We start from the raw sequence: 25,419 nt of genomic DNA, 5'->3' as shown, positions 1-25,419 counted from the left end.
CTGAGAAGGGACTTTGTTAGTTGCTAATGGTCATTGGGAGATGCTTCCCTCACAAGACCACCATAGCTTATTATCAAATCATAAACCACTGTGGTAAGTGGAGGAAGCATGTGCTGTCATTCTGTGGTGATTTTAGAATGTACAAAGATACCTGGCCCTGCAGCAGTGGTTGTATTTATAGACTTAAAGGGTGATGTCACCTCTAGAAATACTGGATCTTGTTTGTTAAATTACTCGGTATCCACATTAGCACTGGGCAAAGTTTAGGAATAAAAGAATGCTTATTTAAATACACAGCTCTCTAGTAATGGAACAAACTAGCAAAAGCAATAAAACACTATTAACAAGAGTTCTCTCCTACAGCATATGTAGTCTTCTAGGTAGCTTAATAGCCTGAGTAATGGACCCCTTACAAGTAAACCCAGATGTATATTACAGAGGTCTAGTGCCTTGATTTTCCTGCTTCCATTAAGGACAGCTTACTGAAGCCAGCCAGAGAAGCTGCTCTGGGTGCTCTTCTTCTTTTTGTAGCCTGAGAAGAAACTAATTTTTCATCCTTGTTTCTGTTTACCTGTTTATCATTTCTAAATACTGAAATTATGCATGACAACATGTGGAAGTTTGTTTGCTTTTCTTTTCATCTTCAATGATGCTTTGCAGCTTTTCTCCACAGTAGCCTTCTGAAAACACAGATGTAAGGTTTTATGTATCATTAAAAAAAAAATCTAAAAAACTCCTCAAAACAACCTCACCTTAAATGGTAGATGATTTCAGTTGCCATCTCCATTCTGTTTATGTAGAAGAGTAAAGATATTGTGTAAGGATGAAACTGGATATGGATGCTTAGATTAACACCATTTTCTACGTATTAATTTTAGGATCTCCACTGGAAATATTTAGAGGACCTTTATAAATGGCATTGAGGGAAGCTAAGACAAATCAACTGAAAGCATGGGATCAGAGCAAGCTACAGTGATTTGCAGCTATGTAACTCTTGGTTAAGGATGTCCATACAGAGGGCCAGAGCTACTCAGAGCTACTACAGGAGTAGCTTAACTCTAAAACATCTCTGTTTGGGAATGAGCTGCAATATACACAATTTTCTTAAAAATTAAAGGTTTTTTTAATTCTAGGTATCTGCACTCAAACTAAAAATAGTATTAGTACTGGCCAGCTATGTGGGAGTATGACTGCAGAGGAGACATAATTCCATTTTATATTGAGAAAAAGATGAGGAAAAGTGGTCACAAAGCGTGGTTGTAGCAGCTTGATTTGGAGCTGTCTCATTTTGAAATAATTTTAAGTAGGAGCTGTTCTTTTTATAGCTTAGATTGATAAACAGGGTGTGTGAATGCCCTTGCAAATATTGCTGAAGACTTAACCCTTCCACCTTTTACTGGTAGATTAGCTTAAAAATTGGATTGAGATATGGCAAATACCCTTCTGTTAAGGTAAATAAATAATGATGGATTTAAGCGAGTTAAGCCCTCAGTGCAGTGCATATAGAATGCTCATGTGTTGGCTTTGACACATAGCACGAGTCCAATTCATAAGTCAAGTACTATTGGCAGGTAAGACTTGCCTGTAAGCCTTGCGGCTGCAGCTCTTGTAGTGCTGCTGCTGAATTAAAACCTGGTTCAGACACATCTCCTTGATTCTGTAGGCCCTCTTGAGTAGGGCAGAGGCAGTCTTCAAGAGTCACAACTGTCTTTCAAATTTGTTGTGCTAACTCAAGGAAAATTGCAAAGTAGTGCAAAAACAAGATTGTTCTCCTGACAAGAATAAAATGCAGCAATCCAGAATTCTGTTCTTTAGATTGGCCTCTCTCTGCTCTGAGAGTGACCATGAGAATTAACCTCGTAATGGAGCTCCCTCAGCCTTCTCTGGGAACTGCCTGACCTTGTCCTCCATTAATTCTGATGACTGACCAGGTCTTCGTGGTTCCAGTCTCATCAAGCCATTAAAGAAGCAGGCAGGGATGACACAAGAAGCTGTTATTGGAAAAACTTACTTTATCATGCTGCTTTTCTGCCAGAGAAGCTCGCATTACTGTTGTGCCTACTTTGTTAGTGTTATAAATGCTAGACTTCTAAAACATTCTCTTCCCAGAACAAATTGAATTTGGTAAAAGTTTGATTAAAAAGCAAACTAGACTTGTGTTAGACTTGTCCTCTTCTGCAGTAGCAAATGAAAGAAAAAAAAGGGAATGCAATAATGCATATCTCTCATGATGTTTATTGTAATGTGTCTTAGGACAAACATCATTTTCCGACAATAATTTCTGTTTAAAAACTATTAAATAAAGCCAATATCTTTATATGGACAAAACATGTCTGTAACATTTTTTGCCTTGGTTATTTCTCATTCTTCTAGTAGATGTTTTTAAATTTTTGTTATACCTTATTTTATGCATTCTGAGATGTGGATTCATAAAGTACCATATTCATTGTAAGGTGTTCAGTCAGGTTTTCTTTTTCCTCTTTGACTTTCCTGTATATTCAGATCAGGTAATCTTCCCTTGTACCTTCTTTAATCTTCTCCTTTATTCCTTCTTTTCACTACACTGCAGTCTCCACACTGCAAACTCAGCCTGACTGTAGGAAGCTTCTGGAGACATTTGTTTGAAATATCAGTGCTTCAGCTGCATACTGAAGTCATCTAATTTTAGGTGTCTAAATGTGTGTTTCTATATGTGGCCTTGGATCTAAGCTCCCATTGAAACTAGTGAAGATTTAGTCACTAGGTATAGTACACTCAGTGCTCTTCAGCTGACATCAGTTTGCACTCAATAGCTCTCCAGGCTCCACTGTCTGTACCAACAAGGTCTCCACTTGCTATAATGGGCATTTAAAGTCCTAACTTGCACACAGACATATAATTTTAGATACCTAAATGAGATGTCTCCATTTTAGAACTAAAACCTGACTATTATAAGCTGAAATAAATAAGGCTACATCCTGAAAGTGCCTCATTTAGGTGTGTGTTGATGAATGTCTTTGTCCTCAAGCACCTGAACTCTTTGAGCTCATCCATTTCCATGAGCATCTAACATGACATTTTACAAGAATGGTACTGGTTCTTGGAGGTGCATGTTGGAAATTAATTTACAATCCTAAGTTGCAGCTGGAGAATGCCCCTAAAACTTGGTTTTTTGTTCTTGGAGGTGCATGTTGGAAATTAATTTACAATCCTAAGTTGCAGCTGGAGAATGCCCCTAAAACTTGGTTTCCATTACTCTAGTCAGACATGTCTAGCCGCCAAGGCTGTGAAGTATTAACTCAAGCTGCTGAGATTCAGGTGCTATTATAGCCTCAGTCTGCAATCAATTGGATGAGCATTGTATGAAGCATGTTAAGCTTGACATGTTTGTGTCTGGCAATATTCTTATGGCACTACAATCAGTTAATCTGATTTCTTCTCTGACTGTGCTGTTGATGGGAAAGAAATAGCCCTATATTACTTGCTTTATGGGGGGCAAAGAAGGGGAAAAATTGGTGGGATCTCTTCTTGGTTTCTAATAAGTAGAAGTAGTTTGTAGTTTTCTCGAAGTAGAAAGTTTCTCTAATGTAAGCAGTTGGAATTTAAAAAAGGAAAAATAGAGCTATGGGCATTTTACTTAGTATTTTCACTTAATGTACATTTAGCATAACTTAAACTGATAACATTTTCTTTATCTTAATTGTATGCAATTTGATTAGCTGAAATAATAAAGATTCATGAAGATTGCTAACATTAAAGAGTGGAAGAAGTTCCTTGATTTCATTATCTGATTATTTAAAAACAAGTGGTGCTTTTATTTTGTAGAAGTTCAAACAATGTTTCTAAATGGACTTTGTCCTGGGTTTCATGAAAATGGAAAGGCTGGAACTTTGTGCATAAAGGACTTTTGCTGGATCCTCTTTCACAACTGTGTACAGTACGGATACAGGCTGGTGTATCATCTGTTGGAAATGCTGCGCGTTGTTAGACAAGACCTCAGGAGAGCTCCTTATAGTTCCACCCTGTGCAATTCCAACTGTGTTGCTGCATTCTTGAAGTACATTTCTAGCTGTCAAACTATTCCTACCTCTATCACAGAATTACTGTTAGTAAGAAATAGCTTTGAATTGATTTTGGTTTACTCTTGCCCCATTTGTAGTCATCTTGTGCCACTCCCACTGTCAGGCCCTTGGAAGTTGTGAAGGGTTGTAGACATACTGGGAAGAAAAACAGTCTTCATGGTTGTAGAGAAACTTTCATGGCCATTGCTTTTCCAGAATTTGTCAAAAGAAAACCAGTTGCTCATTCATGCCCAGGCTGTCACAACCATGCCAGCAAGCAAGTGGTTGGGTACCCCAGAGCTTAGCCATTTTCACCTGTGCAAGGGTAGAGTGTTGTCTGTTCTTGTGAGAATGTAATATCTAAATGCTGCAACTTTGAATCCAGGGGTTTTAACTCTGTTCTTCGTTTTGCTGCCTTTGTTTTCTTTTTTTTTTGGTTTGGTTTTTTTTTTTTTTTTTTTTTTTGTTGTTGTTTTGTGTTTTTTTTGTTTTGTTTTTTTGTTGTTTTTTTTTGTTTTTTTTTTGTTTTTGGTTTTTTTGTTGTTTTTTTTTTGTTTTTTTTGTTTTTGGTTTTTTTTTTGGTTTTTTTTTTGTTATAGTAATAGATGAATCAGCAGCACATGTCTTGATAGATGTGGCTGTGCATATGTTATTAATAGTAAATTAATAGCTCTCTTTTTTTGACTGTCTGTGAAATGACTGAGGTTTTGTCAGCTTGCATGACTTACATGATCATGTCACTCTTCAACTTTATTTAAAATTGTGGTAATATAACTTCCCCTTCTTGCTTTTGCAGACATGCAGCAATCTGTTTTGCATCTAAAGCAGTTTATTATCCAAATGAGGGAAAGGAAGAAGAGACAGAAGATAACCAAGGTCATTACATATAGGCAGGCTAGCTGTGCACAATACAAACAGCTCCTTGAGTTAAAGACTGGTTACAAGTAAGTTCAGACACTTTAAACCATTAAGAAACAGTGTAATCATAAGGAGTTTCATGGTTGGAAGGGCTAAATTCATTGTAAGGGAATAGAGCTATCAACACTGCTGTTCTTGTTTCTTTATGCCAGAGAGAAGCTTTCCAGTCATCCTAGAAAACTGAATTGTCTAGGGCAGGTGCTCTAGAGCATCATTCAAAGAGCTTCAGATTTTTTTAAGTGACTATATAGCATCCAGTAATTTGTAGATGGGTCTCAGGTTAATGGTACTAGAGCTTCTAGAGAAGCTGATGACACCTTCCTTCCCTTTTGATTCGTCAGCCATTCAGTGAGGATGTGGTTTATCTCCTTTGCTTGTTCTTGATTTGTTTTTCCAGTAGCCCATTCCTCAAAAGTTTCACTTACCCTTTCACTTTGATGCTCTATATATGGGCCGTTTTCATAAACACTGTGTATAATTTGTTTCCCTTGCATGATCTTTACAGTTCAGAGATTGAATGGATGTGCCTTTCAAAACAACTAAAAAAAGAGATGTGGTAAGAACCATAAAGGCCAAACCAGTAGTAAATATTATTGTTCATTAGTAATTCTTAAAAGGAGTTAATATACAGAGAGTGGTAAGCCTTTCTCTTCTCTGCTTTTCTAACAAGTTGTCTTTAAGGTAGTCGCTTGAAAAATAGCATTTAAGTGAAGTGCTATTGTGTTGCATCCTCAGTTGCTTTAGACTTGAAGAGTTTGTACTCTGAAAGGCACCACTCTGTGGACAGAATTAACTCTTCTGTCTTATGCAGCCAAGAGATACCTTAGTAAAGCTCTTAAGCAGCAGGTATATTTGGAAAAATATATGAAACGTACTTAAGTTTGCATTTATTCTTTTTGTTATGCTTTCCATATACTTTGTATTTTGTTTCTTGTTTTGTGATCAGGCAAATATTTTGGATCAGATTCTGTTAGATGTACCAGAAAAAAAATTCTTTGACTCTAATCTAGATTTAAAATTCAGTTTAATCTGAAATCTTATCTGACTTTTTAGTCTTATTTTTCAAGTGATAGCACATACAAATAAAGATACCTTGCAGGCAGATCCTTGGGGTGCCTAAAGTCCAAGGTGAGTTTGGGAATTTGAGAAGTTAAACTGTTTTTTCTGAAAGATAATTTTTTTTCTGAGTTGTGCTCAAAAGCAGAGGGACTGTCTCTCATTAGAATTAGACATTGCTGGCAGTGCAGTTTTGGGGAGCATCTGGTGGCTATGCAATGCATTAATGAGTGGAAATATATAGTAAGCTACAGGGACAGTCTAAACTGGAACCAGTTAAAGTTCTTCCAACATGAATGAGTTTTAAAAATCAACTGCTAAAAGAACTGAAAAATACGAGTGAATATCAACAAGTATTGACCAAGTGAATATCAACAAGTATTGACTGAGGTTCAGAGGACTGGCTAGTGTGAGACTAACTTTCATTTATTTCCCTGATTTATACTATAAATGGATACAAGAGGACTGTCAAGCGTGAGTTTTTGAGATTGATTATTGGTGGTTTGATCACTTATTCACTTTGACCCATGTGTGTTAGAACAGTGCATTTCTACACAGGTTGTAAATCTGACATGATATCCATGTAGCAGTTTCAATAAAATATTTGTAAAAGATATGGTTTTATGCTCACTACACCCTTCTAATGGTTATGAAAAGGAAAATTGCATTAACAGGAGGAAAATGTACCTTGGAAATACCCTATCTTTTATTTCAATTGCAGCTATATACACATCAAAGTTTCCTTGCATCATTTTCCAGCAAAGGTATGACACATAGTAGATTATTAATATGCCCACACAGCTTTCTCTATTCATCCCTCTGTCAGGTCTTTCAAATGCCATACAAGAGCGCTGGTTTCTCCACGATAGCTTTCCAATTGTGCATTATGTTCATAGAATTTCTGTGTGTTGTGTTGTAATTTTTTTTTAGTTACTGATCCTTGTCCTCAACTGAAAAACAGATTCATTATTTTTGATGGGAAAAAATCTAGTTTTATGTTGGTGACAGTAGTTAAACAGAAAGGTATTGGGTTTGGATTTCTTTTCAGAAGCACATAAATGTATGTTGCTGGATCGTCTTCTTGGATGGTGTGGTGCTGCTGGGTGTGGGCAAGTAGTACAGTAAATGTTTCTTTGCAACTTCAGAGAGCTAGAAAAAAGGTCTGAAGTGCCTGGGAACATTCCACAAAGAAAAAGAGGCTTAATGTTGGGTAAGGTTACATTTATTTAGGATGTAGTTTGGGCAGATATGAGGGCCAGTGGGAAGCAGATAGGACTAGAAAATGCAGGTGTGAAGAATTGCAGGTATGCAGTGGAGTCTTGAGGCCAGATACCTGCATGTTGCATGTTTCCTTGAAAGCATAGCACATAGTATTTTTGATCACTGTTTCCAAAGAACTTCAGCAGACTTAATATAACCTTTTTTTTTTTTTTTTTAAAAGGTTCTAAATTGTCCATGAAGTAGAAAAGGATTGAATGCTAAAGCATGATGCACAGCTAGCCTAGAATGTAAATATATTCCTCCTTAATCACTTAGTAATCAATGCACTCTGGTGTCATTTGGCTAGCGAGACATTCTAGAAATACTTGGTATTTCAGCAAAGCTGATCATCCAGACAACTCTAATGGCACAGGAAATCTGTATTCCAGAAGTGGTAAAAGATCAACAAGAACATGCAGTAGTTGTTCAAAGGAGTGTTGTTTAAATGGTATGGGTGAACTAGGTGAAATGTAGTTATATACAATGCCAGGTCATGCATAAGATTACTAAATTATAGATGGAGATCTCCTCACTTGAAACTTGATAAGGAGAAGGAAGAAGCAGGCAAGCTATCTGTTTGACTCACAAGATAAATATTATCTCCAGGATAATGTATCTGTAAAACTTAGTGTGATCATAAAATGCATCAGGACAGTTGTTGTTAGAATAGCTTAGGATGTTTAGTAGCATTTTACAGGGTTCTGCTGAGATTTCAACAGTAATTTCATAACTCATTTACAAAAGATGAAATGAAACTGTCTCTGGGTGTTGTAAAAAAGAGCTGTTAGGATATTCAGGAGAAAATACATAAAAAAAAGTAGAACTTGATTTGCTTGGCTAACAATGACTTTTGGTAGAAAACAACAGGGATTTAAAAGAAAAAAAATTAATGCCAGAGCTAGTCTGGAGTCCAGTTGGCTATCAAATGGCTGTGAAATACTTTTATGTAATTACAAGAAACCTGGCTACATAGGAGAGTGGTCTAGAAGAGCAGTCCAGTGGGGAGACACGTGGATAAAAGAACTGCTTTGTTCTTGGTCTTAATGCTTCAACATAGAATCCATTTATGATGGATCCTGATGTATGATAAAGGGGGAGAGGAATGAAATTGCAATTGCAGGTGAACAGACTTGATTCATGAGGTGTTTTTCAGGCTTTGAGCCCTCATGGTTCAACAACAGAAAATTTAGATCTCCTGCAATAAAAAGATTTCTGCACAAAGGGTACATTTACTTTACAGCTATTAAGCAATTTTCTTGTCTCAGGTCCTTCATGGAGGGATGTATTAATCCATACATAATGTATGGTAAGGAAATCCACCATATACATGAGTCTTTTTTCCCTTCTTCTGGTTTGGAATGACAACCCTTATATGTCTGAGCCAGTTTTGTCCCTGGCCTCTTGTTTGGCACAGGTAAGTAGATTCCTTACATAGTTCTTTCTGGCTCCAGGTTCATTTTGGATGCCAGAACAGTGGCTGTGTTACTTTCCAAAATGTATTTGGTTACAAAGCAAATTGAATTTGAAGAGAGCACTGCAGTGGTATAGGCTTATCTTTGTTTCTGGTCCCAGCTTACTGCTTTTCTAGATACTTTCTTTCTGATAATACATGTTTATTAACATTGCTAAAGCTCTTTATCAAGAGAAGCCTTTGTCATAGATGCTCTTAGTATTTGAGCTTACATACTTCCTGTATGTGGTAACTTGCATGAAATTTGTAGAAAATAATGCCTCGTTTAAATGATCTGGAAGGAGTTCATTGTGGAGAGTCAAGGAGTCTTAGTCACATAAAACACCAAAAAGACCAAATTTTAAACTTCAAATACAAAAAAAAGTTTAAAACATATATATTTTAAAGTCTTTATTAGTTATTACTTAGATTGCAGACCCTGACCACTTCCACATCACTTTCAGCAGTAAAGTGTGAGATTTGCAGTGCAAATTGGCTGATAGTGTTAAGGGATTTGAGCAATGGTAGAAGCTTTTCCCTGCTGAAGAGGCTGCAGATGTTTGTAGCAAGCATGGCACTTTTCTCTGTGGCTAAGTCTGACTGACAATACCAGTGCTTTTTTTATGTGTATTCTGGTTTGGGGTTAATTAATTTGGGATCAAATTTCTGCAAAGCTTTTTGGACATGAAAATTCATGTATGTGGACCTTAAGTCATTAACAGAGCCAGAAATCTTAATCTAAATGTTTAAGTGTTTGTCATGTAATTTCCAATGATAACAGTATTCAAGATCAGTAGTTTTTCAGACAAACTTTTATTTTCACTCTTCAGATCATCCCCTGTTGTAGCTGCATTCATAGGCTTGTTGTTAGTGACAAGACAGAGAAAAATATGTCTGTGGGAAGAATTGTGATTGCAAGGGGTCATGTTTAAGATGCTTGGATTCCTCCTTAGTTGTAACTTGGATTTAGCTGCAGAAGTCTCAGAGGCAGCATAGGTGACCCACTAAATAATGATCTAATCCTAGCAAGCATGCTGAATCCATTGCTTCTCCTCTTCTGACTGTGGAATTCCCTACATGCCTCTAATGCTACAAAACATGAGGCTGCAGGGGACAGTCAGGAGACAGACATCAGAGACAGTATACAGACAGTATATAAATGATGCCTTTCTCCTTCTGGAGAAAGGCTGCTTGGCTACTTGGGCTGTATTAAGTTTATTCTGAAATGCAAACAGTATCATCAGCAGGAAATTGTTCAAAGCACTTGCCCACAACCGAAAAAAATCTGATCACTGCAAGTACCACAGAATCTAAACCTGTAGCTCCTCAATTCCAGAAGTACTTCTTAGCTATGAGTCTCTGGAAAATTCTGAGTTGGCCTTTTGTTGTCTTTTGGAGATGAGCGTCTTCACCTAAAAAATAGATTTTAGAGGGAAAATATATGGGAAAGCAAGCTGCCTTTTTCTGTTGATGTTATTGGGATTCCTCTATGATTTAGGTGAAGTCCTGAGTTCTGCTTCCTGTTTCAAAGGCTGGCTCTGAATTTTCCACTTAGAAGCTCTTGGATTAAAGGAGTGAAGCATGTTCCATTCCAGTTTCTAGTGGTCCGTCTCGTGCAGAAGAGACTCAGTTATTTCTTAGTTTGGTGTTCATAGCACTCTCCTAAATAGGAGCAATCTGTGATGAATGTGCAGAAGCAGAGACTTGTCCTCTGGAGGCAGCCAGTATATCATGCTGCTGAAGCCAAGTGTTTGCTTTAGAGGCTGCAAAGTGTAAGGTGTATGACATCAGATGTTTTCAATTTGGACTTAAGTCCCTCTTTTGTCATATGATTCTGTATAATTTGCCTGGGTTTTGTTCCCTACAGTTTGTGGCATGACAGAATGATTTCTCATCATAAATGTCATCTTTTGAATTGTCAGCCTAAGGGATTGTTTTCTCTACTCACGATTTGAAGCAAAACTGTGTAATAAAGTATAACTTCAAAATCTATTTCTTGGTTAAGAAGCCTACATCTGAACATTTGTTTGTGGAACTGCAGTGTTGCCAGAAACTTCATTGGTGGACTCAAGTGACCACCACACATGGAGACATAAAAATAATTGTGCACAGTGAGTGTGAAGAGAGGTAGGCCTGTAGGACCAAACTCTTTCCATGGCTTAGTATTGTTACAAATAATATTTTTATCTGATCAGAACAGCAGACTCACCTAATACAAGAACCACATCAAAGAGAGTAAAATTTCAGTGAAACAGAGCTGTTGGGTGGGAGGGCCTTTAAAAATCAGCAGTTGACATTAACTTTTTACTTTATACTGAGAAAAAGATTTAGCCCTGGTTTTGCACCCTAGAACTCTAGTGGTAGAGCCAATGTCTTTCTAGATTTATATATTTTTCTCTTCTGCTAAATGTAGAATCCTGGATTATGGGATTTCTGGAAAGCTGAAATATCCCACATCCTACTAACTTAGTTTTATATCTTCTAGTTAGGAATGATCACTCCCAAATGAGTCCCACTAAAGATGTGTTTTGTATTTATTTTACATACTAGGAGGATTTCAGCTGTTTACAGTAATAATAACTTTTGTTCTGCTGTGATTTTATTTTAAATGGGCAACATGAATCTGCATTGTATTCATTTATATAATTAGATTGAAACCTAGACAATTCAAAGGTTTTCAAATGAAAGTATTTGTTATTAGTAGATTCCAGAGACTCAGAATACTATGTCTTTAGAGATGTCTGCCTTGGACAGAAATAAAAATTTGAGTTGGGCACTGAATTTCTTCTTGGCAGCCTTTCCTGACATGACTTTTTGCTGTGTTTTCTGACACTGTATGTGATGTATTAATCCCAGTTTGTTGGTTTTGTTGGGGGTTTTTTTAATATCTATATAAATATCTTATCCATAAATTAAAAATACCTTACCTTAGAATCTGGTAAAATTGTACCAGAATTTATATGAAAACTATTGATTTTCTTAATACGTTAGATTTGTATAAGTAATATTCCTTAAGTCATATTCAAGACATTTTATGTATATGTGTTTGTGTGTGTATATATATATATATATATATATATATATATATATATATACACATAGATACGTGTGTGTATGCATAATAATTTGGGAAGGGGTAATGCTAAGAAATTTGCACAAAGGAAAGAAGGCTTCTTTGAATGCCAGCTGAGACAGCAGAATGTGCCAGATAATTCTGCATTCTAGTTTTCTAGTTTCAAGCCAATGTAGCCAGGTAAGTAAAAAAATTAACTCATTAGTGTAATATGTTGAATACCAAGATGATGAAAAGGCTTTTACAAGTAATTATACTATGTAATACTATTCTTAGCACAATCAGGCAGGAAGGGGGAGGAAGTTGAAGATATCGCTTGTTCCTTCTAAGATGTCTTCTCTGGATCAACACAATCTTTTGTAGAACACACTGTCTACACACCAAGAACTGCCAATTGTTGAGACTCACTTGTGCTTTTCACTCTTTAACCACAAGCAGCTGTCAGTAGCAGTGCTTAACTTTTTAACTTTCTGGTCTGCAGTGCTGTATGGTGGGAAAAAACCAAACCCATCTGATTAGAAAAACACAAATTCTAGTGATAACAACTGTTAGATGATTAAATTGCAGATTATTCTGAATGTTGTGAATCAAGCACAACATGTTTAAGCAGCATGCACAAATATTAGTCTGAAAATGTTGCAGATCTGTACTGCTCACCATCAGTGCTAGGAAATTAAGCTCTCCTTGAAGAAAAAGCTAAGCAAATATGCAGTGCAGTTAGATTAGAATGAGTGCAGATTATTTTTCCTGCTTTTATCAAAGCCTCTCTATGTAGTTTATCACATTTGACTCCCTTTAAAATGCAGCGATTTATGGTTCACCCAATATTTAAATTGGATCTCTGTGAGGGAGTGAACAATTTTTTGACGTAACTCTTTCACGTAGTTACTAACTCTTCCACATAGTTACTAAATCATTGCCCTAAGCTGGCAAACTAAACAGAGTAATTTAACAGCCTGGGCTGCACAGTACAAAGTGTGTGTTGTGTTTCCACATTAACATCTTTGAATCATTGTTACTTTTTTTTTAGTGAAGTAGAATTCCTCACTGTGCCACACAGTTGCTTCAGAAAGTAGTTATAAAAAGTCTTAGTATTGTAGTATTGTAGTATCTCAAACCACTACAATCATTCTTCTGCAAATTCCCAAGTGTAACTTTGCCTTATGAAGTTTGTCCCATTCAAAAGCATGGACTTGCGCTCTTTTTTTAATTACAAAATTGCACCATGGTCCTTGTTTAGAAACAGGTGAAATAAAAGTACACTTAACATTTGAACATAGAAACCATTGTCACCTTTTTCCTTTGAAAGTATATCAGGCCATTATAAAAGAAAACTGATAGCTGCATTAGTGATAAAGTGCTATAGGAACCTGTCATCTCTGCACTTTGCCTGAGAAGGGATTTTCTTGTGAATATGTATGTGTGGTTTCATGGGAAAGATCAGGATCTCATTAGGATGTAATCTTTAGAAATACTCTAGTTAGGCTTCATAGCTTTCTGCTCTTTTATCCATTATTCCAAAGTCACTGTAAAAGAAACTGATGCCTCTACCCTCCCCTCACTTTTGAAAGGAAGTATGATAATGTTTTACCTTCAGTTTTCCTTTTGTTTGCCAGCCTGCTGTCTACTGATAGGTTTCCTTTTTTTTTCCTAGTCAGTTAATACATTTCAATTGATGTTGTGGCTTTGTCAGCTGCTGTTCCCCAGCCTTGATTGCAAAAGTAGACAGATGGATGGGGGAAGGGAAGGGATTGTTTTGTCAGGATGAATTTGGAGCATAAGGGATATGTTAAATTGACAGCACTGCCAGCTGAAGTCTTTTGATCACCTGTGTCCTTGCAGTGATCCCAGTTCCTTCTTTTGCTCCTTCTCCAGCTTAGGCCAGCAGTAAGGTCTATGCTTGCTTTCCTTTCTTCTTGTATCTTCTTTTAATTATGTTGTGCCTAGTATGTGTAAAGATGTTGAGGTTGACTTAAAGGCATGACTTACAAGACAAGTGTAGACCAATTGGTGGTGGTCGTTGTTCCTGGATTTTTTAATTAGCTGTAGCTGTTGGGAACCCAAAATAAAACTTTGAAGGCTTAGCCCTTATGTAAAAGACAGAGTGGTGCAACTGTTTGTGGCATCTGGTACTATTGATTTAGTGCAGCCCATCAGTGTTAGAGGGGTGTGCTGCTACGTCAGCTGGCGCTCTATTGTTTCAGCTGCTGTGGCCTTTGTGTTTGATCCTGTCAGTGCTTGCGTCAGTGATGCATATCATCGCCTGTGTGATGTCAAAGTGTGGGTGTTCGGTTATAGAGCCATAGTTAACCTAATGTGCTGCAGTAAATCCTGAATGCTATTTCCTCCTGGGGATAGCAGTGATTCATCACCGTTCACATTAGACTAATGCTAAGTATAGCACTGTTCATGAGCCGCAGTATCCACACAGATTAGTATCAAAGTCATTGCAGCTTTTCAAACGCTGGGCCGGAAAGTGTGTGTTTGCAACCAGATCTGTTTGTGCACCCCCTTTCTTAGGTGTAAACTGATTAGCAGGTCAGCTCAAGGAAAATCCTCTGGAAGGACTGGGCCTAAGTAATTCTTTACAATTAATTATGCTCATTAACGTAAAAGCTTTCAGCTAAATGGCTGGATCAGCTCAGGCAATGACAGTCGGTAGATTACAGTGCGGGGAGCCCCCGGGGTGGCCGAGGCCGTGGCTGTCCGGGGCGCTGCCCCTTGAAGCGGCGGCGCGGGCAGGGCGGGGAGGCCGCGGGGCGGAGCGGGCCCGGCCGCGCACCTGAGGGAGGGCAGGAGGGAGGGAGGGAGCCGCCCAGCCCCGCCCCGCCCGCCCGCCCGCTGCCGCGGCGCGCCGGGAGCAGCCGCCCGCCCGCCTGCCCGGCCCGGCCCGGCCCGGCCCGAAATGAGCGGTAAGCACTCCCGCCTGCCCGCATCGGCCGCCGCCGTGGAACACGACACCTGCGGGCCGGCGGCCTCCGCGCTTGTGCGGCAGTGGCTGATGGGGGAGAGCTGCGATGGCCGGGGAAAAAACAATAAAAATGTGTGGGGCAGGAGGCGGAGCGCTGCCAGGCCCCTGTGGCGGCGGTGCGCTGTCGGAGGGGTGGCGGCGATGCCGGGGCCGTAGGGGAGCAGGACCCCGGCTCCGGAGGCCGTGGGAGCCGGCTGCTGGAGCGCAGGCCGGGGCTGAGTGCCCCGGAAGAGCATTCCCTGCCCGGCGCTGGGAATCCGGTGTGTGCACCTTCGCCGGGGCTTGTGCGAGCCACTTGCGATGGAGCGATGCTTCATGGTTGAAATAAAAAAAATGGTGTATCCGCTGGGCGAGCGGTGGCGGTATCCTCAGGTTTTCAGGTGTTACTATGTTTAGATCAGCTTGTCACGATCCTAGCGATGATACAGCGCTGGTAATTTTGGTGCATGTTTATGGTGGCTGTAATGAGCATTACAAGATTTTTATAGTCTGCTCAAATAGACGCGTTGGAGAAGTTCACCAGCTATTGCTAGGGAAGGAGGTATTCTTCCCGTTGGTGTGATTTTAGGACAATAATAAATTGAAAGTGTGGTGAAACATCTGTTTCTTGGGTTCAGTTCCTTTAAATCAACCCTTGTGAGTTTGATGAGACATTTTTCAGTAATAAAGTAACACAGTTATGTGTTTGTTTCCACTCCCACAGTGTTTCTTTTCCACTTACTGCGTAGGAGAACTTGTATACCTGAAAATGTATCAAAGATTTGAGACCTCCCCTTACCAGCAATCAGGTTATCAACATTCATTGTACATTCATGCAGTGATTTGGATTAAATCAATTCTTTTAATGTGCAATATGGAAAATTAGATGTTTCCTTAACATGAATTCCTGATGCTGTTGTTTGCTGATACTTTATAATAACTCTCACCTCACGGTAAAACATACTGGTTTTATCATGCAACAGTCCAGCCAGTACTTAAAAGCGTGAAAATGCCTCTTACAGTGTATTGCACCACAGGAGAGATGAGATCTTCACATTAGCACAGAAAAAAATACATGTTTTTATGGCATATTAGAATTTTATCTTGAGATAAAATTTTGCAGGTATCTTGCTGTAAAACACAATGTTCATTAATACCTGTGAAGTCTGCCAACTTTTTCTCCTATGCTTATCATTTCCTTGGATGTACATCTAGAAATTTCATTTCCCAGCCACTTGGAAATCTAATCAGACATAAATTGGAGTTCTTGAATATTCAAGTGTGTTTTCATTAATTCTGGTACTTTAAAGTGCAAAAGATGGGGTGGAAAATTTGAAACTACTGGTTTGAGTCTATTCTAACACTGCAATACTTTTTCAGGTTCATACATTCAGTTTATACTTTTATTAAACTTGTGACTGCTAGATTATGGTATACTGGAAATGGCTTTGTGGAGCAACCTTTGTACTGGATTGAAGATAACTGCCCTTTGTTTGTTAGAGAGATTAAAGTGCTAAATAAATAAACCTTTAAAAGGTTGTTAAACAATACTCTGTAGATGCTTAAAGCAAAACAAAACAAAAAAGCCAAGCACAGATAATCACAAAGTTCTCAAAGAAACCACTTGCCTTATGTGAGTTTCGTCATCCCCCAAGGACATTGTGTTCTGTAAGAGTTCCAAGTAAACGTGGTCTTAATTTTCCATTTACTTGAAGTGTACATAGTTTAAAATTGTGAGTTTAATGAAAGTGTCAGCTTTGTACTCATAGAAAAACTGCAGGTAAGCAATGGAAGATACAAGTTGTATAAGATCCACCTCTTTATATAAGAATTTAAACCATTATTTGTTTCACTGGCAACTTAGAATAAATGTGCTTCCATTATTTTTGACTTTTTTGAATTTATTGTAGTAAGGTAATGCACTACTTGAAGTTTCTCTTGCTGATTTTTGCTTCACTTCTATTTCTTTTTTGCATTTCATACTCAAGAGAAACTTTTGCTGAAACATTTTGGAGTTCCAGGTGAACAAAAACACTGGAAGAATGTTCAGTTCTCAATTTATAGATTACTGTAGTCTTTATATTCTTCACTGTTGCAGAGTTCAGTGAATAATTCATTAAAGATCTTGTTCTCTAAAACGTTTCTTCACCCCCTCTCCCTGTTGTGGATTAGCATTTAGTTGATAATAAAGCTGTTATTCTTTTTAGGAACATGTATGCTAACTTCTGTGTCTTATTCTAAAGAAATTCCCATAATATATGCAATCAAGCTGGATTGCATGCTGCTTTTCTAAGGAGTGCTTTTCATTCCTTTTCCCTGCTCTTGGCTTTCAGACAGAGGTACCTTTATTTTTCTGTCAAGTCCATGTGTATCAGAGTGAGGTATGCTAATCTTATTTACTGTACTTTGCATTTACTTTGTACTTTCCATCTGTAGATCCTAACAGAGTTTTAAAAAACATTGAGGTGGGGCTACGAATGCCCTTTCAGAAGTATTACTGAAACGGCACTAAGTTGAATTGGTATTTTTGGTAGCTTCAATATACTGAATTAGAAATTTGCAGAATGCAGCCTACAGTGTCTGAATGCCAGCCTTCTGTCTTGTCACAAAACTTGTTAAAATTATATTGTGTTTCAGTATTTCTTTCATTATTATACTTAAGTGTGTGTTCCCTTGTGTATTTAAAACACAGTAATGTAAGGATGTCCCTCTTGAGCCAGTTCCAATGTGCTTGCTGTGATAGAGGCCAGTATCAAATACTAAAGGGGACAGCATAGGGATAGGGCAGGCACACAGAAGGCACTTCCTTGTTCATTAAACAGAAGTAGTACTTATATTTTTTACAGCTCTTAATGGATTATTTCTCCCAAACTGAACCTAATCTTTAGTTTCTACACAGTTCTTAAAGCAAGGAGTTACACAATTTAGCTGTGCATTTTATGAGAAATTCCCTTATCTATTTTAAAACTTACCAGGTGAATTAGTTTATAATTATAAATTTTCTATCTTTCCATTTTTAGATGTTTTTTAAATAGATCTTTTACTGTTTCTTTGCTACCAGTTCTTTTAACCATCTGGTAGAAGAATCCTGGTCTCTTGAATCTTTCCTGGTAAACAGGTGGAAAGCCACTGTAAACGTCTTTTTGTCTTTTTCTACTCCAGCATGTTCTTTTTGAAAGGTGGAGTCAAACACATTGCTCAAGGATTTGAGGTACAGCATGAATTTATAGCACAGCATAATGATGTTTTCTGCTTGTTCCCTGTTCCATTAGTAATGAATTTTTAATGTTCTCTTTCTTTCTGCGAATGCCACTAAAACAACACTTGGCTGGTATTTCTTTAGAAATCCATGTAGCAGCTGCATTGTATGTTTGTTTACATCTGATTTATGGTTTATGGCTCTAAAGAAACACTTCTGGTTTTATCCAGATACATCACTTTGCGCTTTCCAACATTATTCCTTCTGGGTTTTTGTCATCTGATCAGTGAGTACTGTGAGATCCTTTACAGCTCTCTGAGAACATGGCAACAATTTATCACCTTGCTGTTCATTTTCTTTTCTGGAAACTTTGTTTAATACACTGGGAGCCTATGAGACTCTTTTTGGTCACTCGAAGAAAGCTGCTCATTTACTTTTCGTAGTTTCCTGTTCTCCAATCAAAGGCAGCATTACTTCTTTAAGTGATATTGTCCAAAGCTTTTTGAAAATCCAAGTATGTGACAGCATCCCTGTGCTCTTTGAAGGTACATGATTTTCTAGGCAATACTTTATCTACAAATGCCACCTTAACACTTTCCCATTGTGTCATATTTATCTAAGTGTGTATCTTTATGGTTAACATGGTACAAGGATCACCATGATGTCCTGACTTTTCCCATTAGTTGGAGCAGACTCACTAGTTGGTAGTACACTGGCTTTTCCCTGGGACCATAAGTTTGTGACTTGTTTGCCACCTCTCACTTCTGTGGTATGGAAACTACCTTAGTTGATAAGAACATAGTAAAAAACAGCAGGTTTGGAAGTCATTTTCTTTGTAACTCTTAACTGAATACTATCTGGTTTCAGCAGTTTGTTTCAAATATTTTTGTTTCTGTTTTATAGTCTCTAATATCGTATTTTCATCTTGGGGCATTTCTTTTGATTTGTCATCTGTTGAGTTTTGACATGAGTTCTTCTGTGGGCTTGTTGACAGAGACAGGAGAAATATATGCTGGAGGATTTTTTTTTAGCTTGTTTCTGGTTTGGTTCAACTGTTTTTTAGATTTCAAAGAGTGGCCTTTGCTATAATTTTATCTGTATAGTTCATTGCCTTTGTTTATTTATGTTATCTTGTATATTTTTCCCAGAGACTTTGCAGTTCAGTATGTTCTTTCAGCTTTCTCAAATTACTAAATGGTGCTGTATGAATATTTCTGTAACCCACTTAGGTCCTGCTCAGGTTCCAATGATGTCCCCAAATGGTTCAGTGCCTACTATTTATGTGCCTCCTGGATATGCCCCACAGGTATGTCACTTGCTTCTTATTTTATTTATTTTCATGCAGATTTTGGAATTGGAACCATAATCGCTAATCCAGTAAAATAATTTTTTAGGTTTCAGTCACTGTGATCAAGCAAGGTGATAGGAGGAGATGTCTCTCAGTATTTCTGAGATGGGAGACTTCTCATGCTGCATCTCTGCCTGTTCAGTTATACATTAACTACGTAAATGACAGTAGCAAGTACAGTTCCTTGCTGAGTTCAGAATCCTAATGTACTAGATACCTTCTGAATATAAAATGCAGTCATGACCCAAATATCTGCTTGTGCAGGACCTGTACTGATTCCTGTGTTAGTGGATATTTTCTCTTGGCAGCAAAATATATATAATAGGTATCATATAATATATGTAATAAAATGTGTACGTGTACATTGCTCATGTCTGGGAAGTTCTCTGCAGATAAGGAGAGAAGCAGGTCAGTTGAAAAAGTACAGTTAACAACATGGAGAAAATGTCAGCTGTCCATTGGGACTAAGTTATCATATAATAAGTGTTTCCACCACTTATCTTAAATTGGGGCTCTCATTTTTTCACTGCTGTGTGATTCCTAATTTAGATACCTGGAAATTAAATGTGAGCTAGATAACCTGGACATCCTTTAAAGTAGATTAAAAGGATAGTTTCTCTTGGCTGTTTCTGACATGTGAATTATAATGAGATGTGTGGCCTTTTAGATGGTGCCTCTTTCCCTTGCCTGTAGAACAAGTCTAGGGCTTAGTAGGTCAGATTTGGAAGTTAGAAGTTGAATGCCACTCCCCATGATGTAAGTCTTTCTCAAGACATTCTGTTGTCCTGCCCAGTCTACCTCTAACCTAGTGTGCATCCAGTGGTGTACACTGGGAAGGGACTATAATGCATAAAATACAAAAAAAAAAGCCCACAGTGTCAGCAGGTGTTGGACAAATTATCTGAACAACATTTAAAAAGTTGTCCTCTAGAAAAAGAAAACGCTGTTAGGGCAGGCATACTACTACTCCAATTTTATATTTCATCTCTCTTGATAGTTGGCTGATAAGTTGATTCTATGCATCCTTTGTAGTTGAGTTCCCAAGGAAATAGAAGAAAAATTACTTATAAATGATCAATAAAAGTCCGTATCTTCAGGTTGTAGTAAAAAATCCTGATTCCTATTAGAATTCATTTTTAAAGAACTGAAAGAAGTTTAGATCTAAAAGAAAATCAAAATTTTACCTTATTTTTTATTTGTTTTCAGTTGATGACGTACATATTTTTAAAGTTGTGTAACATGTGCCAATCTGAAAAATAATTTTTGAATTAGTTTATCTTTCGTTTGAGGACAATTTGAATCAAAGATGCTGAAGGGCAGGGCTTTGCTGAGGCCCATTCATTTTCACTGGAGTTTGTTAGTCCAAGCAGGTGTTGTTTTAGCACAGCGCTCTGACCTTTGAACTGAAGGTGCCTCACATCTATCCAGCTCAGAGTGCAGGTGGAATGAGCTCATCTGCTGTTTTCATCTGAGTAGAAGTACTGTAGTCCAGGACAAGCTGTAGTTTATAAGCTTTCTGAAGTGTTTATTACTGACAAAACATAACAGACTTTGAGGTTTATGATGGGAGTTCCCCTTACAAGCCAGAAGATTTGATAGTAGTCTTGCAAAACAGGGAAGTCTAAGGTTATCGAGCTAAGAGTTTTCCCAGACTTACTGCAGTCCTAGCAGTGAGGACTTCTGTGGTTTCTTCAGGTATAGTATATGTTTAAGGGTCAGCACCTGCAGCTATATTTTGAGTTGAATAGGAAGCCAGCTCCATGTCCTAAGCTGTCAGCCTGGAAGAACTTCAATATAACCATCTTTTGTCTCTCCATTTTAATTTAGTTCTATTATGCCTCTGCTTGCTTCAGTTCCTGTTTGGCAGTGATACAGTGTACTCTGTTAGAAGTTGAGGATAACCAGTGAATAAAAAAAAAATCTGCTTTTCTTATATCATATAACTAAAAAGCAATTCATCAGCTGATTTCCTTTTCCCTTCCTCTTCTTTTGGAACTATAGTTGTAAAACTGAAAGAAAGCACATCTTTATTCATCTCTTTTAAGCCACCTACATTCACTGTCTACAGTGAATTTTCCAGTGATGTTTGGTTGGTTCACTCAACCAAACGGGCCTATGCCAGAACCACATTTTGCTAGTACAAGTGGGATAATAGAGAGTTTGTTTACTTTTTAAACTTAAAATTATAGACTTAGCTGATGCTCTGACTGCTTTTTGGAGCGTTTTTGTCTGTATAGTTATCTGCTAGAGGCCTACCATTGAGCAGATGTTAGATCTGGAGACACAGTTACAGACTTGTTAAACATTAGGTCCCTGCTGTTATGAATTGGGTGACTATTTCTAAGTTACTTAGGCTATTAGCAGACCCAAGGAAACAAGTTATAAATTAAGCAGCTCATTTGTTTTTTAATGGGAGCTGCTTCCTACATAATCTGAGTCTACTCATAAAATCATAATAAATTGCAGTATTTGGGGGGTTTTGTAACCAAATGGGACTTAAATAATTAAAACTACATTTCAGTGTTTAGAGAATTTCATTGGAAGACAGAAGTTCTAGTTGTATTTACTGCTAATATATTCTGCCTTTAGGATAGCAAACAGCTACAGTTACACAGATTTTAATAGTATTGTCTTTAATTACTCTTTCCCAATAAGGGGCAATTTCTGTGTACTGAAAACAACCCATTTCTTAAAGTTATATGGTATGCATGTTTTTTAAAGCCGTGTTCACTTAAGTGATATTAATTTCCAACTGTCTATTAAGTAAAGTGGGGTCAACTCCATTGTGTACACACTTATATGTCTTCTGAATGTTGTTGTATTTGCATATCCTACAGTACTAGAAGCATGCAGCTGTATCTACAGCACTGTTTCTCTCAGCACAGTGGTGAAGTTTTGAAACAATTTCCTGTACCAATCTCACTTACCTTGCATTGATTCAGCTAGCAGGATAATTTGGGGCTGTACAAATTAGATTGCTGGCAGAGAAAACAAAATCAGAAGCTCTGTTCCAGATGTACCAGATGCACACCAACCCCTAATGGGAACATGGTAAAACCAATGATCCTCCAAGCAGCTTTCTGTCACGGGCTTGATGGAAGCATTCACTCTAGGGCACAGGGCTGAATCTAGCCAAGCATGATTCCATTAACCTTAAACAGTGGAGCTGAAAGCAGCTTGGTACTAAGTGTTTTGATCTATTGATCTGTTCCTGTTGCACCAGGTTGTTTATTGGTGTATGTGTACAGTCCCCATCTCATTTCAAATGTCAGTGAAAACTTATGTCACAGGGTTGCTTTGTCCCCTGCTATTGAATGTAGTCATGATATTCCATTCTCCCCCTATTCTGGATAAACATTTCAATTAAAACTTTCCATTGCAGTTTCTGCACTTTACTAGGAAATGAACAGTTTATTCATTGGCATCCCATACACTAAAGTTACTGACACCACAATACACACAATTCAAAATATGCCAGGATCATCTCTAGGCGTCACCAAAAGTCATGTATTTATGTGAATGTGCAAACATTTAGAGAGGGTAATGATATGAGGTGCTTCAGGGGCAGACCCTTGTTTCTGGTCTAGTTGTTGCCCCACCCTCATTTACTGAAGAACATTTTCTGCTTCAGTACTTCATGCTGTTTATGCCCTTGTGCCTGCCCCCACCAGAGCCTCACATGCTGCGCAGCCCAGACATGCTACAGGTACCATGCTCAGCACGCCTCTGTTCAGTACATCTAGCAGATTCTCACCTTGGGATTGCATATGCTACTGCCATTGCTGGGGACTTCTGGCATCATTGCTAAGGGCCATACTCAGGTACCTCACACAAAGGCTGCTGTCACATCTCCCATTTGCTAATTTTTCACAAGCCCTTACACTACAGACTGGCAGAGGCTACCACAAAGGCTCCTGTTTTCTGAGTAGCATATGGCTTCCTTCAGAGTTCAAGACCTCTTTTTAGATGGAGGGATAGGGGGAGGAGAAGGAAAAATAATATTTTAGAACTACTGACTTGTGAAGGAGTTTGAAGAGAGCTGACTACCATCCTGGTAGTTTGTTTGCCAAAAACTTGATGCAGATGATGGTTGCTGCAGGGCCAGCATGGCAAATGTCTCCTGGGTTAGTGTTGGTGGGATGAGTTGGGGACAGAGCAAAAACCTGACACTTCTTACCTTTTCTCTTGCTGTCGATGCAGAGTGAGGTCTGTCAGTTCACCAGTTCATTTCTACGGAGCAATCTAGTTGTGCTGTAGAACAAATCCTACAGCAGTGTAGCATACAAGCAGTGTGAATGAAAGTGGAAATAGAACCCTTAGGAGAAGCTTGGCTTGTGCCATAAATATACCAGGTTTTGTTAGATACTCTTGAAGTCAGATTTTTTAAATTTTCTTCCCTACCACATTGAGAAATTAATGGCATTGCTGCAGTTAATACACTTAACATAGATAGTCTTTTAAATGTCCTTTTTTTTTTTTGCCTTGCTGTTTTCCTTTTGTCAGATTTAAGGAGTTTACTATTCCTGATTTTGTTTAAGGATCTATAGAAATATTTTTTTGACTGTCATTTCTCTTTTGGTGCATGGTGTCTCTCACTGTACAGGTTATTGAAGATAACGGTGTTCGAAGGGTTGTGGTGGTTCCTCAGGCTCCAGAATTTCATCCTGGTGGTCACACAGTGATACACAGGCCTCCACATCCCCCACTGCCCGGCTTCCTTCCTCTTCCAGCCATGATACCCCCTCCACCCCGTCACATATACTCACCTGTGACTGGAGCCGGTGACATGGCAACGCAGTACATTCCTCAGTATCACACTTCACAAGTCTATGGGGATGTGGGTAAGTAGCTCATCAAATATTGCAAGTTTTGTCAAAGGGAATAATGTTCTTCTCATTTCCAGCATCTGTTACATTGTTGTGTTGGTCTTGTCAAGCAAGACTTAACAGCTTGAATGGGAGTCATTCAGTCACAAGAATTTTTTTCAGCCTTGATTTGGCTGAAGCTAATTATTCCAGAAGTTCTTAAAATTTATTTGGTTGTCTGTTCAGTGATCCACTAAACATAGAGGTTACTTCTTACATGTATAAGTTACAGATTTTCCCCAAAAACCAATGCAGAAATTCTGTGTAGTGATTCAGTATTTAAATCCATGCCTGAGCACTGTTCTGAGATCTCATGTCTTGCAAAAATCCTGTTTGAAGCATGAAATAGGAATTCTTATTATTAAGGAAAAAAGCAGTCCATTTTTCATTAAACTGTATGCATTTAATTGAATATCCCTTTGAAGTCCAGTTGGAGTAATGAGGTGCCACTAACCTAAACTTAAAAAAGCGGTTGGAGCCATCTTTGGTAGTGCTGTTGACATCTGCCTTTACTGTGGTTTGGTGGCAAAGTGTATTTGTGTTCTAACTCGGGGGCTGGGTTGTTAGATTAATATTTACATTTCTGGTAGACTTGCTTTTCTTTAGATAAGGCAGGTGCCGGCCTTGAAAGATTTTCAGACAGCAGTTCTAGGTTGCTGTTTTTAGAGAAAGCTAGAAGCTATGGAGGGGGAGGCTAAACACAACTTCTCAACATTCTATACTACTAAAATAATCTAAAAATGGCCTTCATCTATTTGTTGAGCTTAAATAGTTAAGACAAACAAAGTGATCAGATAAGAATATATGTCTTGATCTTCCTGGAATTCTTAGTGTTTCTGTATTCTTATGTTGTACTTTATTTCTTCTTGTACTACTTTGCTAACAGTATGTTGCTAGATGCTCTTTGGGTGCTTATTTTTAATTTTATTAATTTTGTGATTTCTTGTAGATGGCAGTTGTTTGCTTTTAGTTTGCTAAATTAAGAAATTGGAGTATGATAATTAAACGCATAAAAGATAAATTATGCTGCTTAATGGAATAACATTTTTTTAGCTTTCTGCTGCCAGGTTATATGAATTCAGTGAGAATTTGCTAAACTGCTAATGTAAAAAAAATGAGAAAGTGGGATTCTTAATTTTGGATCTCTGACTTTGGCTGTAGCTTTCAAAAGTCAAAACCCACAGTTAGGCTCCTATTTCAGACAAACAAAAAAACCCAACAGACCCAAATGAAAAGCAAAACCAAAACACTCCAAACAAA

General features: G+C 38.1%; 1 protein-coding gene across 5 annotated transcripts in view; it reads left to right on the top strand.

The window, feature by feature from the left end:
* Nucleotides 1-25,419, top strand: part of FNDC3A (fibronectin type III domain containing 3A) — a 110,382-nt gene that overhangs the window by 43,827 nt on the left and 41,136 nt on the right. For 4 of the 5 annotated variants that reach the window (XM_056486681.1, XM_056486669.1, XM_056486692.1 and 1 more), the window contains 2 exons: nt 19,176-19,252; nt 23,898-24,135. In XM_056486681.1, coding sequence (XP_056342656.1) covers nt 19,176-19,252; nt 23,898-24,135 — 315 coding nt within the window. Of the gene's footprint in view, nt 1-14,634; nt 14,710-19,175; nt 19,253-23,897; nt 24,136-25,419 lie in introns of those variants that run through there. The other variant, XM_056486703.1, reaches the window with a different exon arrangement.

Source organism: Oenanthe melanoleuca, chromosome 1, assembly GCF_029582105.1.
Source record: "Oenanthe melanoleuca isolate GR-GAL-2019-014 chromosome 1, OMel1.0, whole genome shotgun sequence".
Classification (NCBI taxonomy): Eukaryota; Metazoa; Chordata; class Aves; order Passeriformes; family Muscicapidae; genus Oenanthe; species Oenanthe melanoleuca.
The sequence above is the reverse complement of the archived record's forward strand: the minus strand, read 5'-3'. Positions and strand labels throughout refer to the sequence as shown.